Source organism: Labrus bergylta, chromosome 14 (genome assembly GCF_963930695.1).
Source record: "Labrus bergylta chromosome 14, fLabBer1.1, whole genome shotgun sequence".
Lineage (NCBI taxonomy): Eukaryota > Metazoa > Chordata > Actinopteri > Labriformes > Labridae > Labrus > Labrus bergylta.
The window spans coordinates 21815191-21832732 of NC_089208.1; the positions used below are offsets into that span (position 1 = coordinate 21815191).

At 40.1% G+C, this 17542-nt stretch overlaps 2 protein-coding genes across 5 annotated transcripts; both read right to left on the reverse strand.

Annotated features, from left to right (window-relative positions):
• Nucleotides 1–56: 56 nt before the first annotated feature.
• Nucleotides 57–7906, reverse strand: LOC109983542 (proteoglycan 4). Of its 3 annotated transcripts, XM_065962696.1 has the most exons (8): nucleotides 7776–7904; nucleotides 6643–6704; nucleotides 4812–5124; nucleotides 2090–2698; nucleotides 1643–2044; nucleotides 1217–1242; nucleotides 1011–1100; nucleotides 57–523 (listed from the first exon to the last, which is right to left on the reverse strand). In XM_065962696.1, the coding sequence occupies exons 3-7, from the start codon at nucleotides 5122–5124 to the stop codon at nucleotides 1044–1046; spliced, it is 1407 nt and encodes a 468-aa protein (XP_065818768.1). In that variant the 5' UTR covers nucleotides 6643–6704; nucleotides 7776–7904; the 3' UTR covers nucleotides 57–523; nucleotides 1011–1043. The 3 variants fall into 3 exon arrangements, with proteins under 3 accessions (XP_065818768.1, XP_020488949.2, XP_020488948.2); XM_020633293.3 differs by having other exon boundaries at nucleotides 1011–1097; nucleotides 1643–2698; nucleotides 7776–7906; XM_020633292.3 differs by having other exon boundaries at nucleotides 1643–2698; nucleotides 7776–7902.
• A 1782-nt stretch (nucleotides 7907–9688) lies between these two features.
• LOC109983596 (uncharacterized) lies at nucleotides 9689–15220 on the reverse strand. Of its 2 annotated transcripts, none has more exons than XM_020633379.2 (8): nucleotides 15000–15220; nucleotides 14561–14858; nucleotides 13410–13460; nucleotides 12660–12688; nucleotides 12544–12564; nucleotides 12035–12460; nucleotides 10658–10888; nucleotides 9689–10293 (listed from the first exon to the last, which is right to left on the reverse strand). In XM_020633379.2, exons 2-8 carry the CDS (start codon nucleotides 14856–14858, stop codon nucleotides 10033–10035), a joined length of 1317 nt encoding a protein of 438 aa, XP_020489035.2. In that variant the 5' UTR covers nucleotides 15000–15220; the 3' UTR covers nucleotides 9689–10032. The 2 variants fall into 2 exon arrangements, with proteins under 2 accessions (XP_020489035.2, XP_020489036.2); XM_020633380.2 differs by having other exon boundaries at nucleotides 12544–12561; nucleotides 14561–14860.
• Between the last annotated feature and the right edge of the window lie 2322 nt (nucleotides 15221–17542).

Genomic DNA, 17542 nt, shown 5'->3' on the forward strand with positions numbered 1-17542 from the left:
TGAAACCACGTTGGCTTGTCACTGTGACTCATTCGAATCAAAAATATAAAATACAATTCAACGTCCAGATTTTTTTGGATTTATTAAACAAAAGAGTGAAAAATGTATTTTGAGTTGAGCCTCCAGTTGTCAGGAGGCTAAAGGCCTGCCTCTGCTACACCTCTATGTTACAAGGTTAATCAAAAGTATTCCAGATATGATGACCGGCATCATTGGGCTTCAAAACGCATTTTCAGAAACAAATGAGTGAAGTCACAGACTACGTCCATGTTTTTTAGAGTCTATGGTAGATTTTTGTAAATTTGAATCCTTTTTTGATAGCAGGTGTTTAAAAAAGATAACATCTCTTTTATTTGAAATGATTGTATAGAAAGGTACAAACATTTAAAGTAACTACATCTATTTCATGAACTCCTAGCACCGTATTACTCTCTGACGTCGCCACAAACACCTGGTTGTTGAACTGCAGGTCGGTGTCGGTTCATTTAATCAAACATCCAGCTGAACAGGTTTCCATCAAAGCCTGCAGAGAGACGGGTACAAAGGAAGTGAAGGTTAGAGACAATCCGTCATCCCAGGGAAGATGCAACGTGCTGTAGACTTTACGTTTCTTTATGCATGTATAAGCGTTGTGTTTATGTATAAAACTATTGCTTTGAAAATTATAAAGTGAACCCAGAGTTTATAACAGATTGTCGTGTGCTATTGCTATAAATAATCTGAGTTCTGACGGTTGCTGAAAGAGTTTAACTATCTCAGAGTCTTGTTCACGGTGAGGGTATGATGGCCATAAAATGCATGTATGCAATGCAAAGTATGCAGTCTATGACACAGCCGAGGAATCTTCTGTAGACCAGACCGTCTCATTTAACGTCAGCTTGAGCAGTCTACACAAGCTTCGAACGCCAGGTCCTTCAAAGGATGCTCCTCCTGAATTGGGACGCAGCCGTAGATTGTCTATGGCACTACATATACACGTGCAAACATAAAATAAAATAAACATTTTTCACCTTTTTTGTCTTGTTTGTACTCTGAGCAGAATCCTACACAGCTTTCCCAGCTGAGGCTTTTGTGCATTTGGGTTTGCTGGCAGCTTTCTTCTGGAAACAAAGAGGACAAAAAAATGACAAAAACAGTGTTTATATAAACAGCAGAAAAGGTTGTGAGCATGGTGTAGTGTTTAAAGTGGACCTGGTTTGATGTCCTTCACTCTCACCTCAGGTTTGCTGCTCTTCTGTTTATCTGCAGAGAAACAAAGAAACAGAGTTACCTGTAAGGGGTCAGACTGAAAGGTCGCTTTAATGTTTTCAGTATCAGTGGATCTCATGAACATTTGGTTCCTTGATTTAAAATTATGACGCATTTGTTTTTTATCCCCGAGTTTTTCAGCGTTGCCATTAGTGTATTCGTGGTGTGTGTTGTTTAGTCTTGGATTTTTTTTGGGACTTATGATTGTCAAGGGTCGATGGTTATTACAAACTTGACTTCCCACCTGAATTTGCCTCTGACTCGTCTCTGTTAACGAACATCAGAGCTAAGATTTTATGAAGAAAAAAAACCATCTTATACATTTAAGTTTCTTACTCTGATCCATGAGCTACAACACAAACTGTTCCACACGATCACTTGAGTGGTGACATACCAGCGGCAGGCACTGATCCTGAGTCAGCTTTAGGTTTTGTCTTCTTGGGTACTGATCCTGAGGGGTTTGGCTCCTTGGACATTGATACTGAGTTAGCTTCAGTTGCAGGTACTGATTTAGCTTCAGTTGCAGGTTTTGGCTCCTTGGGCACTGATCTTGAGGGTTTCGTCTCCTTGGGCACTGATCCTGAGGGTTTTGGCTCCTTGGACATTGATACTGAGTCAGCTTCAGTTGCAGGTTTTGGCTCCTTGGGCACTGATCCTGAGGGTTTTGGCTCCTTGGGCACTGATCTTGAGGGTTTTGGCTCCTTGGGCACTGATCCTGAGGGTTTTGGCTCCTTGGACATTGATACTGAGTCAGCTTCAGTTGCAGGTTTTGGCTCCTTGGGCACTGATCTTGAGGGTTTCGGCTCCTTGGACATTGATACTGATTTAGCTTCAGTTGCAGGTTTTGGCTCCTTGGGCACTGATCTTGAGGGTTTCGACTCCTTGGGCACTGATCCTGAGGGTTTTGGCTCCTTGGACATTGATACTGAGTCAGCTTCAGTTGCAGGTTTTGGCTCCTTGGGCACTGATCCTGAGGGTTTTGGCTCCTTGGGCACTGATCTTGAGGGTTTTGGCTCCTTGGGCACTGATCCTGAGGGTTTTGGCTCCTTGGACATTGATACTGAGTCAGCTTCAGTTGCAGGTTTTGGCTCCTTGGGCACTGATCCTGAGGGTTTTGGCTCCTTGGGCACTGATCTTGAGGGTTTTGGCTCCTTGGGCACTGATCCTGAGGGTTTTGGCTCCTTGGACATTGATACTGAGTCAGCTTCAGTTGCAGGTTTTGGCTCCTTGGGCACTGATCTTGAGGGTTTCGGCTCCTTGGACATTGATACTGATTTAGCTTCAGTTGCAGGTTTTGGCTCCTTGGGCACTGATCTTGAGGGTTTCGACTCCTTGGGCACTGATCCTGAGGGTTTTGGCTCCTTGGACATTGATACTGAGTCAGCTTCAGTTGCAGGTTTTGGCTCCTTGGGCACTGATCCTGAGTCAGCCGCAGGTTTGCTCTTTGAGGCTGTAAAAGACATTTTAAAAACTGAAAATTATTTTGTAATAAATAATGTATGAAAAAAGCTAAAAGGCCTCTTCTGTGTAGAGAATGTGCTCAAAGGATCCATCAGTAGCTCTGTTATACGGCCCTAACACCAAACAACAACATTTCAAGCTACTTCAAAGTTAAAGTAGTAAAATCCTGAGAGTTTATCTAGAGTCAGGGCTCGTTTTGTGTGAGGTCCGAGCTGTTTTAAGTCTGTTTCTAGTCTTCACATTACGATAAAATCACAAGTTTCATATTTTAACAGTTCTTTAGTCTTGTCTTAAAGGGATACTTCACCCGTTGAAACATGAATCTGTATTGACATTGAGTCATATATGTAGTAGAAATGTGAAATACATTTTGAAGTTGGTGCTTTCTTGGTCGAGAAAAGGCAGAAAGTGTCTTTTTGGCTCATGTGGATGAAAGACACCAAATCCCAGAATGCACAGCACCGCAGGCCACTCCAACTAAGGTCCTCTAGTTCAGAATCAGAAATACTTTATTATCCCAGAGGGAAATTCGATCGTTACAGTTTCTCCAAACTATACAATATAGCAGTAGAAATATAGTAATAAAAACATTTACAGACATATTTAACACATGAGGCCATTTCCTCAACTGATTCTGAAATTTCTTCCAGAATTGATCTTGGAAATTCCTGGCAGAAAACAGACTCTATGTCTGTGTCCATAGGCAAACAGTGAGAGCAGCGACACTACCAGTCCACCCCAGCTCGAGCCGGCCCAGGCTCCTCGTCCTCACCGCCGCCGATCTCCATGACAACAGTTTATTTGAGAAGTTTCGGTCAGGATTTAGAGTCCACCATAGCAATGAGACTGTACTAGTTAAAGTTACAAATTATCTACTTCTAGCTTCAGACAGGGGACTTCTCTCTGTGCTCGTCTTGTTAGATCTTAGTGCTGAATTTGACACTATTGACCATCAAATCCTATTACACAGACTAGAAAAATTACTTGGAATTAGAGGGACTGCTTTAAGTTGGTTTAAATCCTGTTTATCAGATCGATCTCAGTTTGTACATGTTAATCATAAGTCCTCTATGCACACCAAAGTTTGCCATGGAGTGCCACAAGGTGCTTCAGTGCTTGGACCAATTCTCTTTACATTACATATGCTTCCTTTGGGAAATATTATGAGGAAACACTCCATAATTTTTCATTGTTATGCAGATGATACTCAGCTTTATGTATCAATGAAGGCTGATGGCACCAGTCAGTTATGTAAACTAGAAACGTGCCTTAAGGACGTTAGGACCTGGATGACCAGAAATGTTTTGCTACTTAACTCAGACAAGACTAAAGTTATTGTGCTAGGCCCTAAAAACCTCAGAGAGACTTTTTCAAATGATATGACTGTCTTTAATGACATTAGCCTGGCATCTAGCACCACTATTAGGAATCTAGGGGTTCTATTTGATCAAGACATGTCCTTTAACTCTCACATCAAGCACATTTCAAGAAGATCAGGAATATCCTGTCGCAAAATGATGCAGAAAAACTAGTTCTTGCATTTGTTACCTCCAGGTTGGATTATTGTAATTCTCTTTTGTCAGGGTGCTCTGGTAAGTCTCTAAAGACTCTTCAACTAGTCCAGAACGCTGCAGCTCATGTACTAACGAGCACTAGGAAAAGGGACCACATTACTCCTGTGTTGGCTTCTCTGCACTGGCTCCCTAAAAAATCTAGAATAAAATTTAAAATTCTGTAAAATCCTTTGAATTTGATTAACTGGCTTGTTTCAATCTAAAGGAGTAGCGGCTCTACTCCAAGCTCCCCCCGAATGTCTGGGCTCCTGACCCTTGCGCTAAGGCTGAGCCCAGACCTCTCTTTGATCAACACTACTAGATATTCTAACTACTTGAACCTTGTTTCCTCAAATGAAATAAATGATTAAATTAACAGAAATGAATTATATATTTTAGCTGCTTTCTGAAGCTTCTCCCACAGGAGGTTGTACTGTCGTACCTGTGATTGACAAAAGCGCCCCCTCTGGTGTGATACTTCATGCTGGTAAGTGTTTTATAGTTGTTTTAATCTCAATTTTGAAGAACTGTGTTGTGTTTTGAAATTACCCTTTAATTTCAGTCGATGTTTTTCACGTTTTTCCACAAAGGGGCGCAGTATGCTTTGGACTGGATTGTCCATCCTCGGTAGCCGCTTCAGCTCTTTGTCCATCAAATAAATGGAGTCCAACGCCCCGTAGTGCTTGATGATTATTTGAGGGATCTCCACCCTGAGCTTGTCCGCCCTTTCTCCTTGGGGGATTTTTTCCAGGTTGACCAAAAGCTTCTTGTATTCTAACTCCGTCAGCTCCTCCATGATTTGGATCATGGCTTTTTTCCAGCTTGACTCTAAAACCTTCACTGACATCTTCTTCACTGACATCTGTAACACAGAGAGGAAACAGAAACTGAAGCACCACTAGACGACTCAGCAAGACCGTGAGATCACCTGCAGTTTGTAGTAACAATCTCACAGACACGAGATCTCAAAGAAACTTGTGTGATCAAACATGAAGGACGAGCTGTGTGTTCTGTTTTGCAGTTAAGAGATCCTGGCTGAGACAATGGCTGCAACAACCACCCAGAACAATAACAAATAGACACTGTTGTTTTTAAAGGAGCAGTATGTAGCTCTTACACCCAGTGTTTAAAATGGGTACTGCAGTCCAAATTCTAAACATTGTAGAGAGCTGTCTCCCCCCTCCTCTCTAGAGTTGATGCTCATGCAGGTTGCCATGTGGTGGACACTGAAGCTTCAGTGTTTATCCAGCTCTGCATCAGTCTGTAAACCTTTCTGTGTTCTAACCTCTCTCCATTTTTCAAAAGCATCTCCAATATTGATCCTAGTTTGAGCACGTTTCTGCTCGTGGAGCTTATTAGAAACATGCAGAGGCTTTTTAGGTCGGGTACAATCACTTCTATCTGAAACACTTCTCTTGCCCACTTCCATCACTGCAACACCTGTTGACCTGATAACTGCTCTCATATCTGGCAAACTGAGGGGCGTCCAAAACGGCCGTGTGGGCCTTCTCTGGTCCAAACAAATCCAGAGCATTCAGGACCAGAATCTAAAGTTAGAAGGAGGACATACTGGCTGCTGCATTGTTGTCAGAGAAGCCAGCACTTCAACATAGCATGTTTCCTTAATGTCTGATCATATAGGAAGGTCACTTTATCATTTCAATCACTACACATCTTACTGATTGGACCTTTAAAAGTCCCCTTTTAATGTCATTAGTTCATGTTTTATTTTAAATGTAAGTTGTGTTTTTGTGTGAGCCTTGTCAAAGGAGAATGTCTGTCCCCGTTGTGAAAGACAAAGTTTATCTATGTAAACTTTTCGCACAGATTTGCATTTCCTCAGTGAGGTCAAGACGTAAGTCATTAAATCCATGCAGCCTGTCTGTCTCTCTCTCTATCCTCAATTCAATGAGATTTATTGGCATGACAGATCAACAATCCACGTGGCCAAAGTAGTAAAACCACTACAACTATCTCTCTCTCTTTTGCTCTCTCTCTATCTCTCTGTGTGCAGGCAGTTGCAGGCGTGTCTGTCTTATAAACTGTAACCACACCTCTTTCGACAAAAACGAAAATGAAGTGCTGAAAAGGTGCGATCACGTCTTCACTAATGTTTACATATTTTTATTTTGTCTTCCATTCTTCATAATTTCTCACATTCACACTTCAGGTGACTGTTTGAAGCTACACTTTCAGGATCACATTGACTAAAGAAGCGTAAACTGTTTTTCCCTTTGGTTTAAATGTTCATGTATGTATTTAAACATCCAGAACAAGATGTACCTGCTTTCAGGTGTTTAAACCTCGACCCTCAGGTATCAGGTTATTAATCTCACCTCACATTCAAAATAAAACAACACAGGTTATGATGAAGACTTACTGTTTCCTCTTGATGAGCTCACAGTCTGTTTCCTCAGAGAGATGTCGATCAGTCAGCAGTGGCTGAAAAAGAAACTATTAGTTTATGATTCAAATAATGAATGAGTGGAAGATACCATCTCAACACAGGTTTTACATCCTGCTCACCATCCAACTCTCATCTTACCATCTTAACCTCTTCATTAAATGCTTATATTTTTATTTAGAGTGTTTCTTTATTTAATCCTTCTTGTTTAAAACTTTTCTACCTGCTCGTTTCCTCTAACATCCAGTTTGTAACTCACAGTTTCCCCTCAGACTAAAGATGGTTCAGTCCACTTCCTGCCTCTGAACCGCTCTGCACACAGCTCAAACTTCCACTCTCATGTTGCAGAGATGAAAACGAGTGTGATGACACTCGGACTTGAGTCTCACACAAACATGACTTGAGACTCTGACTTGCCCCTCAAAGAATTCAGACTCGTGGTGTGTTTATGTTTTTAAAATTGTACTGCGTTATTACGAGTTGAACGTCATCCCCTCCCGTCATGCCATGCGTAAGCACATTCCACAGGTGACACCCGCGGCTCACCTGGAGCTGCTGCAGGCGGTACATAACTGCAGTCAGGCCAATGGCCCCTGATGCGCGTCTATGTCCTCCCTAAACCCTAAACCCTGAGCCCTTACTGACTTTATTGACGTCACCTGGAAAGTGATTGAGTGCATGAGGCTGCGGGGGCTCCAATGGTTAAATACAAATAGGACAGCACTTTGCAACTTCTCTGTAACCATGACTACATGATGTCATGTGGCAAAAGCTTATTTTACGTTTTTCACTTTTCTCACTGAGACATGGCGCTTATAAAAAGTTCTACTCAATATAAGCCTAAATATAAATGTATTAGTTGTAAAATACAAATATATAAATATGTAAAAATATAAATATAGGTTTTTCTTATCTTATATAAATATAACGGGACTAATATGCTCTCTGTCTCTCTTGTTTACGTTTATAGACTTGCAAATGAGTTCTGAATTAGCGGTATTTTCCAAATAACCTTTTTTAGTAGACTGTAAATAAAGCGTGGTTTCACCGTCCTGTTTTTTTTTTTTTACCGTCTCTACCTTTTTTTCAGTTTTATGGCGTTTCTTTACCTCTCAATTATTGTGGGCTTCCCCAGGAAATCATATGTTTCACGTCCCAATGCTATGAACCATGGGTAATTCCCTCACGTTAAGTCTGCGTGTAGTGGTTTCTTCGTTCTTCTTAGTAAATCTTATGTTCTTAAACTGAGTTCTTTCTTAACCACTCTATAGTGACGACATTACACTGTTTTATTCCCTCACGTTAAGTCTGCGTGTAGTGGTTTCTTCAGTCTTCTTAGTAAATCTTATGTTCTTAAACTGAGTTCTTTCTTAACCACTCTATAGTGACGACATTACACTGTTTTATTCCCTCACGTTAAGTCTGCGTGTAGTGGTTTCTTCAGTCTTCTTAGTAAATCTTATGTTCTTAAACTGAGTTCTTTCTTAACCACTACTGTGACGACATTACACTGTTTTACGCGTTGAGTTGGCTTCACACATGTTCCCATGTGTCCACGATAAAACTACCGTGTTGCTCCGCCGTCACTCGTTTATTTTACTTAGGTTGCATCCGAATTGTCCCTCCTATCTCCTTTCACGATCCACTTTACCTTAACCCCGGAAGCATTTAAGTGGCGGCCATGATAAAAGCCGTTTGAATTCTCTAAAAGTTAAGGAAAGGTGGGTCAATGCTTCCTTTATAACCTCCTTTAGCATAGGATACACTGGACCATCCTTTACCAAAGGAGATGAGATATGCCGCCCCACAATTCCTTGCAGCCGCAACATTTAAAGCGAGTCGCGCATCCGAACGCTCACGAACATTAACGATGATCGTAAAGTGACACGGATCATAAAAGAGATAAAAAGATAAGAGACATTTTTATCAGATGATGTTTTATTCAACATATTTCATTCAATTCAGAATGTTTTGTGCATTTCTTCAGTTGTACATTCTTGTCTTGCATACATTAGTATAGCATGCTCACTGCACCTTAATCTGTATATTATAATCCTAAGAATACACTTATATTTATAGCATTTATTTATATTTATAGCATCCCATTAATCCAGCCATCCATATATACCCAATAATTCACTTTTTTTAGTCTACATCTGTAAATTTTGTAATTACTGTACATAGCACAGATTCTTGCACTTTCTGCTTATTTGCGCTTCTGGTGAGATGCCAAACCTCATTTCGTTACTCTATACTTGTATATGTGTAATGACAATAAAGTTGAATCTCATCTCATCTTATGTAACAATTAATTTCATATTTATTTTGATGTTGATTTCTGAGTGGACAGGAATGTGATGGTTTCACTTTTCTTACTCGTAGCCTTGTAGTCTATATTGCTTTTATTTCAATCCCAACCTTGTGGTAATTAGGATTATTTCACCGGTAAGAAGGTACAGAAAGAGTTTTTTAGATGCGTTTTTTGTAGTCCATTTTCTGAACATTGTAGTTTCAACACGGCAGATCCACGTCATTAACCTCCGCCGGCCCGTCGCATTTAATGACGTCGCCTAGTGGAAAATGTGGTCGGATTGTCAGAGCAACAAGATCGCCTTTCCCTAAGTCCTTTATGAATTCTCCTAACATCTTTCCTTAACCTCATGACGTTTTCGCGGGGTTAAGGTAAAGTGGATAGTGAAAGGAGATAGGAGGGACAATTCGGATGCACCCATCCTAAAATCTGCAGTCACAGCCCAGGACATGAGGAACAAGAATCCATTGAAAGTTCCTTGTCACCTTTCAGACTTTTCAAAATAAAAGATGAAATAAATATGACTAAAAGATTAGTGTGTATTTCCTTTAATCATCTCAAAAACTTTAGAGTAAAATCATCCTAAACTGTACAGGACTATCACAATGTTTAAATTATATTTTTATTTCGGTTTATATTTTCTGTTTCATGACGAGTTGTTATAATCCACAACCTCATTTGTTGTTTTTGGAAGCCACATCTAGAGCCTAGTTTAAGATGTTGAAGACAACACCACTGCCCCCCAGATTTTGCTACGACTTTAGGAAACTTCACTAAGAGGGCCCCATCTGACAGTGCTCACATTGTTGCACTACTACGACTTTCATATTGAAATCTCAGATTAGTTTTTCCCCTTAATGTGGTCCTAACACTCCTTCGTTTAAAACAAGGCAACAATCTCAGGTGTGATTATTGAAGTACAAAGTTTGCAGGACAAGAGAATATGTTTTATTCTTTAAAATAACAGGCAGCCCCTTATCTTGTAAGAGTAGATAAAAAAACAGCCATCACATAATTAAATAAAATTAGTGAACAGGAAACCTTCAAACAGCCGTTTACATCTTTAAAGCTGCGTTAATTTTCTTTATGCGACTTCCTTCGATTTCCACATCGGCTATGAGTGGGATTTTATCAAGGAGCCTTTCTTCAAAATCACACTCCAGTTTGATGTCCAATTCCTTCGCCAGAAGTTTAGACGCCACAACAAACGTGTGCACTTGTTGGTTGAAATCTGCCTCCAGACGAGTCTCCTTCTTTGTGGCCTTTAGGATCCCCACGATCTCGATTTTGACGCTCTGGATGCCCGCAGTCTTAACCTGCACAAAGACAGAGCAACATCAACAGTCAGGGTTCAGGATGTGCAGAAACAAAGTGTTGAACAGCATATAAAGTCAGTGAGTGAGTAATACAAGATTATGCCAGGAGGGGTGCAGTACGAAGCAAGAATAACTGGTAACCCGGTATGTTGAGCCAAACATCAGGCGTCTCTTAACCTGTTGCCTGAATGTTCCTTCTATGAGAGACTATCATTCAGACTTTGAGCCGTCTTAGTCGAAGAGAGAAATCATGTTGAACTCGCTCCGTAGTGCATCCCTCTCATGCCTGATTCTATAAGCAGACTAAAGGACAAACATGGCCGTCATAAAAAAAACAAACAGCAGAGAGAAACAGTGCAAACACCTTTTGGATTTTAGTATTTGCAGTAGAGTTCAGCTTCACTTCTCCGTAATACTCGTTGGTCTTCATGTTGGTTAGCTTAACGACGTCTCCAACTGATAAACCTTTGCATTGCTTGGTTTCTTCGCCCCACATCTGGATCCAGATGGAACTGGACTCATCTGTCAGCTTGAGGCGCTGAGTCTTTATTTTCTGCTTCTGGTACGACACCTTAGTGTCTTCAGCTGGATCAATCTACACAAAATAACAACAAGAGATTTGAGACGCACCGCTTGTCAAAATCAGAAATGTTTCAAATAACGATTAGGCAGATTCTGATGCTGTTTATTTCATTACTTCTTCATAACTCTTCAAGTCTGTTTTCAAAGAAGCTTTGTGGTTGGCTGAATTAAAATTGCCGTCAGTCGTCCATCCTCTCTAAGGGTGCACTCACATTAGACGTAACGTTCCTAAGCACCCTTCACCCCTAAAGTCCGGTTTAGTTTAGTGTGAATGCTTCGATCCGTGCTCAAGCTCTGTACACTTCCTCGGCCCTGGCATGCTTTGAAGAGGTGTGCTTTAGCATGGTACACTTCATGCACAAGCACAAGCACGGGCACTCAACATGGACAGTCTTCATGAAGAAGAAACCCCGGAGTGTTCTGTTTGTATCTGAAGCCGTTTTCACATTGCACTCCGGATAATAATATCTAGATAATTACAGGAGGACCGCTCTGGAGTATATGCTGCCGCGTTCAGACATCAGCTCACTCGGACTTTCTGCTGAAAAAATACTAGGGGTCTGGCCGGAGAAACTCTGGGTAAAGTCTGTGCAAAAAATGCGGCTGTTTGCGTTCAAATATAGCTTAAAGCCCCTCCAGGTAGCCAAATCTCCAGAGTTTTTCAGGAGATTTCCGTATGTGTGAAAAGGGTTTGATTAACATGACTCAGTATAAGACACAAAGTCAGTAAAGTAGCTGTCATGGTCTCTGTGTTGTTCTCAGATGTGTGAACGCGGACTCGACCTCGCGTCCCTTTTGCTGTATTTATTTTTGAGTCCACCTATCTTTAAACTAATCACGCTTCTTGATTACGTAAAGCCATTTGTGTGTTATGTCGTTATGTACAAGAGGTATCCGTGCTCAGGCCCGGTTAGTCCTGGAGCAGTGAGAGTGCAGGTCAGTGGGGGAATGGCAATTGGACTTCAGCACGTTACGGGAGAACTTTGCTAGTGTGAGTGCGCCCTAAATGTCAATGACATCAATCGAGCACCTTAAATAGAAGTTAAACTCAGATATAATTAAAGAAACAAAACATGGTATCTGGTGTTACCAAACTCTGTGATAATAAAAAGACAAATCACAGAGAATCTAGGCATCTCAGTCACCAGTTTAAACTCACCTCTTCGATGGTTCCCTCCACGCTCACGTACATCTTGTCAGAGAGGGTTTTGACATAAGCGATGGAGAAAAATGGACTCTCAGGGTAAATAAGCTTACTGGCTTTCACCTCCAACTCTTCTGGGACTTCAACAGATTTCGTCAATGATACTTTGCTTGATTGTATTACCTTAACAAAATTGTGATCTTTTATCAGACTTCTGAATAAGTAGGAGCGTCCTTCCTTATTTTTTCGATAGTGCTCTTTTCCATAAACCATCATTTTAACGCAGTCTGTATCATCAGCCACCGCCAGGTAAGAGAAGAACTTTCTCTTTTTGTCTTCGGTGTGATAAGTGCGCAGCCCGGATTTCTGAACAACTTTCCCGCTAAAGGCTTGAGTCTCAAGAAGTGGGTCCTTGGATTTCACATCATGGATGGTTATCTCCTAAAAAGAAAAGAAAATCTCAAAGTCACATCAATAAAAAACATGAAACGTATGAGCCTGAAGATGATTAAAAATGAACTCACCCAAGGACGAGCTTTTCTCTGCTGGAAAACAAACGTTTCATCAACGCAGTATTTTAAAATATAAATCATTGAAACCATCACATGTGAAGGTGTGCATTAAAAGGAAAGCTTTTTACCTTTTCAGGTTGGCGGCTGATCAGTGGATCTATGAAAGGAGAGAAACAAATCGGTCAGTGTTCTTGAAGACAAATGTTTTTGATAGTCTAACAATTGATTTGTTTTTGTCTACTTGCTCGTGTTTCTTGAATTATAGGACATTTATTTGTGACATCACTGTGCTCAAAGATCTCAGATATTAACTTGATGAAAATAATTTTGTGACCAGTAAAAAACTATGTAGAGCCTGACCGATTTATCGGCCAGCAGATAATATCGGCCGACAATAGCATATCCAGTGAATATCGGTATCTGCTAATTTTATCTCCGATATTACTCGATTTATTCATCAGTCAAACAGAATTTCACTTGAGTTTCAATGTATTACACTAGCAGTTCTCACCAGCAGCAGTCACCAGCAGAGGGCGCTATATGGATTACAACAAACATCACTCTCCAGTGTTAAGCGGTGATGCACGTAAATGCTCAGTTACTTTCCAGTTGAGTGACCATCTTGTCTTCATTATATAGTGTTTGATAACTGACTTTGAGGGATTAACACAATAAATCTATATCTATCGCTACTGATCAAACATAGATCTAATGAAGATAGCAGCTGATATATTAGTCTCAGTTTTTTTAGTCTCCCCAATATCGGTATTGGCCCCAAATATCTCACATCAATCGGGCCCTACAGCTACGACAGTAAGAGCTTACCTTCATTGATTTAAAAAAATACATCGGTAGACCACAGTGATTTAATAACTGACCCGCAGCAGGCTCTTTTTCCTCATCAACTTCATCATGTTTCCTCTTCGTTCCTGACGAAAAAAAAGTTGAAACGACAAGTTTAAACAGGTAATACGAGGAGACAATCCTTAAATGTTCATCGTTATGCAGAAAATACTCAATTATCAATCAATAAGGCTAGAGGAAACAAACACACTCCTTAAGGACATAAGGTTATTGTGTTTGGCCCCAAACACTTTAGAGAGACATTTTCTAATTATATAACTATCCAAGATGGCTTCAGCCTGGCCAGTACCATCGTTAGGAATCTAGGAGTTCTACTTGGTCCAGATACATCCTTCAACTCCAGCATTACACAAATGTCAAGGACAGCCTATTTTCAACTTCGTAAAATCTCAAAAAATCTAGCATGTCCTGTCGCAAAACGATGCAAAAAAAACTAGCTCATGCATCCTCCAGGTTTGATTATTGTATTCCTCTTTTATCAGGGTGACCTAGTAAGTCTCTAAAACTCTTCAACTAGTCCAAATGCTGCAGCTCGTGTACTGACTAGACTTAGGAAAAGGGACCACACTACTCCTGTTTTGGCTTCTCTGCACTGGCTCTAGATTGTAAAATCCTTCTTCTCACTTACAAAGCTCTAAATGGTCAGGCACCATCTTATCTTAAAGAGCAAAGAGTGCCGTACTACCCTTCGAGAACATTACACGGCCATTACGCTCGTGGTACCTACGGTCTCTAAATGTGCTATGGGAGGTAGAGCCCTCAGTTATCAGGTCCCTTTTTCTAGTCAGGGTCCGGAAGGCAGACACACTGTACTTTTAAGAGTAAGCTACTGCTGGTGTCTGGTCACCAATGTGTCCGGTACTCCTCTAGTTTTAGGAGCAGTCCTCCTGAATTATCCAGATACTTTCAGGAGTGCAGATGTGAAAACAGCTTTAGACAAAGTGAAATTTATTTTGCTGCCACACACTCAAGCCTTCAATAATTTCAAGTGGATTTCAAAGGGAACACTTGTATTTCTTTGGTCATTAGCTTTTCTCTGACATTGAAATTTTTTTGAATTTAAACATTTGATAATTTGATAACTCCACTGCTGATCCAATAAGAAGTATATCACGTGTCCAAGAATTCTCAGACAGCAGTTATCAAGCTTTAAAAATAAACTCACCTTTGTTTTCTTCATCATGTTGCTCCCCCAGCTTGTCCACAAAGGGGCGCAGCAGGTCCTGGACTCTAGGGTCCTTTCTTGGTATATCATTGATTGCTTCATCAATTACATAAACAGACTCTTCCAGCCCGTAGTGCTCGATAATTATCCCAGGCATCTTCACTGTAAAGTCGTCAGTTTTCTTACTACGGGGGATTTTGTCCAAATGTTCCATAAACTTGGTGTACTGTGTTGGGTCCAGCTCCTCCAAGATGGAGGTCAAGGCTTTTTTCCAGCCCTTTTGACAAATAACCGACATCTCTGACACATAAAGAGACAAGAGAACATGCTTTAACATTCACCTAAACTAAATAAAATATACAATTAAATAAAGTTTACTGAAACATGAGAATAGAAAACTTTTTTAGTTTTCTTCCTCTTTCTCCTTTTCTTTAATCACCTTTCTGTCCAGATCTCCGGTTCCCCCAGAGGCGGGAAAACAGTAGTCTGAATCCCTCGCCCTTTCCGACTTGTCACAGTTCAGTAGGCAGTACGTACTATTCAGTATGGAGTTTCAGTATACTGAACTTTTGTGGTCATTCAGTATGCTTTTTTTTGGGTCCACCTCAGTATACTGAACATTTCAGTATGGATACTAACTTCCGGGTTTTATGTAGTATGGATCGGATGCGTGCTTTCAGGAAATGAATTGTATTTTAACTCCCACAATGCTGTGCGAAATTAAACGAACATCGTCACTCACTTCTCCAAATCAAAACAAACGAGCGTGGATTAATTTAATCAATTTTTAATCTAGAGTTAAAGTCCCGACTGAAATCACTACTTTTAATTAACAACAGAAAATATAACAAATATCTGCATTATTATAAAACCTTTCCCCCTCTATTTAAATAATGATTTCACTATTTAAATGCGTCTTTATTGGTTTATTTTATATTCTGTATATTACTGTCTTTCATTTGTACTTTCCTTTATGTACTGTATGTTATTTAGTTATTTAATCTGCCTTTTACTTGATTTACATTGTGATATTGTTTTGTTTACCTGACTGTATATGAGCATTACTCTTCTTGAATAAAGGTAAACAAAAAAAACAAAAAAAACGGGTGGATGCGGCCGGTTTGGGAAACGTAAATGACGTCACTTCCTTACTGAATGAATCAGATGAAGTAGGAACAAATATCTGCCTACTGTGTGTGCATACTGAATAGTAGATACTAACAGTATGCAGCACGGATAGTAGGTACTGACTACTGACAGATTGAGTAGATACCATAGACTGTAAATATTAGATAGATAATAATAATATTAGGTAGATACTTGGCAATTCGGATACGGCCAGTGTGTGATTTATGGTGTGTTCTTGTTTAGTGTCAGAGAGGGAGGAGGGGCTCAGATCTCATGTTACTGTGATCTGTAACAACTGAAAGTCTTTGAGGACATTTAAAACTTATAAAGAAATAATCATGGTACGTTTGTTTTGATTTTTGCTGTCATCTGTCCACCCCCAGGTGAGATTATAACACCACCATGTGAAAAAGAATAAATAAACCAAGCTCATAAATAAAACAACACAATACTTTAATATTCTTTAAACTGACACATTTGACGTTGGAAATTTCAAAATGAACTGTACATGTGTCCGAGTACATGTTTAGCTCCCAGGCTTTCAAGCAAAAAGTTAAATCTATCTTTCTCTGAGCGTCAGCCATATTGAAATATGAATATCTGTTTTTTCGTTTTTCCAAACCATTTGTTCCCAGAAAAAAAAGGGACAAATTTAAATTTGCATCAAAGTTAAAACTCTATAAACCAGGTCTACACTCCCGCCCACCCACTACGCTCTGCCAATGAAAGGTGTCTGATCCAACCTTCACAACAGGGTCCTAAGTCTCTGACTAGACTCTTCTCCTCTGTCGCCCCCTGGTGGTGGAATGAACTTCCAAACTCCATTCGATTTGCAGAGTCCCTTTGCACCTTTAAGAAAAAGCTAAAGACCCAGCTCTTTATGAACACCTACGACCTTAATGAGGATGATGATGATATTTAGGATGGTTTTGATGCCGATTAGAACTCTCAGGAATAGCTGTCGATGCTGTGCTCTGCTTCTGGTCACTTCCTGTCAGCACCTGAGCTCTACCTCCAGTAATTTCCTGGCAGCACCTGTGTGTCCGTTCAGACTTGAAGCTGTTTGTTTGCACTTCCTGACGTTGTTTCCTCCTCTCTATCTCCTCGCTTGTGTTGTTCTTCCTCTCTGATGTTTGTTGCTTTGAATAAAAGCGTCTGATAAATGAATTGTAGAAGATCCCAAAAAGTTGTCTGATATAAATTTTGATGATGGTAAAAGCAATTACAAGCCCTATTAAGGCTGCCATTTACGGAAGCAATATTTACATCCCTGTGACGTGTCACCTTCAATATAAATGTAGATGTCTCTGTACTGTCTTCGGAAGCACAGAGGCATTACGGTAGTGGTGTCCAAACTTTCTTTCTTGCGGGCCAAAATTGTCGCTTTAGAATCGCTCGTGGGCCACAGGTTTTGTTTTTTAAAATATAGTTGAAAAAATAGTACGACTTTGTAGATCAGAATCAAAAGGCTCACTAAAGAAACCCTTTAATAATTATATTATTATTATATAAATATCAAAATTATTAATAATAATAATAATTCGTTCTACTTTATTTGTTTTTTTCTCAGAATCAAGCCTGTAACGTGGTTCATCTTTTTGGAAAAGCTTTCTGCATTTAGCTCAGGTCATTAAATGGTTAAACAATGGTCCGCTTGCTTAAGTTTTTTTTCATAGTTTACAGAAAAATGTGGAAAATAGTAGAAGTTGTAGATAAAAAAAACAACAACATACATGTTACTGAACATTTTCTATTTCAGGAATATTGTTCAGCCCTTGTTAACATGAAAAAGAAAAAAAAATCCCCTCAAGGGCCGCACTTCGGACACCCCTGCGTTACGGGATCAGCCGAGCC

Excerpts from the sequence above, each read along its gene's own strand:
- LOC109983596 (XM_020633379.2), bottom strand. The coding sequence starts at position 14,858 with ATGTCGGTTATTTGTCAAAAGGGCTGGAAAAAAGCCTTGACCTCCATC. Across the intron at positions 12,689-13,409 it reads GGAAAAAGAGCCTGCTGCGG|ATCCACTGATCAGCCGCCAA; the intron begins GTCAGTTATTAA and ends CTCCTTTCATAG. Across the intron at positions 12,461-12,543 it reads AGAGAAAAGCTCGTCCTTGG|GAGATAACCATCCATGATGT; the intron begins GTGAGTTCATTT and ends TTTTCTTTTTAG.
- LOC109983542 (XM_020633292.3), bottom strand. The coding sequence starts at position 5,124 with ATGTCAGTGAAGAAGATGTCAGTGAAGGTTTTAGAGTCAAGCTGGAAA. Across the intron at positions 1,243-1,642 it reads AGGATCAGTGCCTGCCGCTG|ATAAACAGAAGAGCAGCAAA; the intron begins GTATGTCACCAC and ends GTTTCTCTGCAG. Across the intron at positions 1,101-1,216 it reads AGAAGAGCAGCAAACCTGAG|AAGAAAGCTGCCAGCAAACC; the intron begins GTGAGAGTGAAG and ends CTTTGTTTCCAG.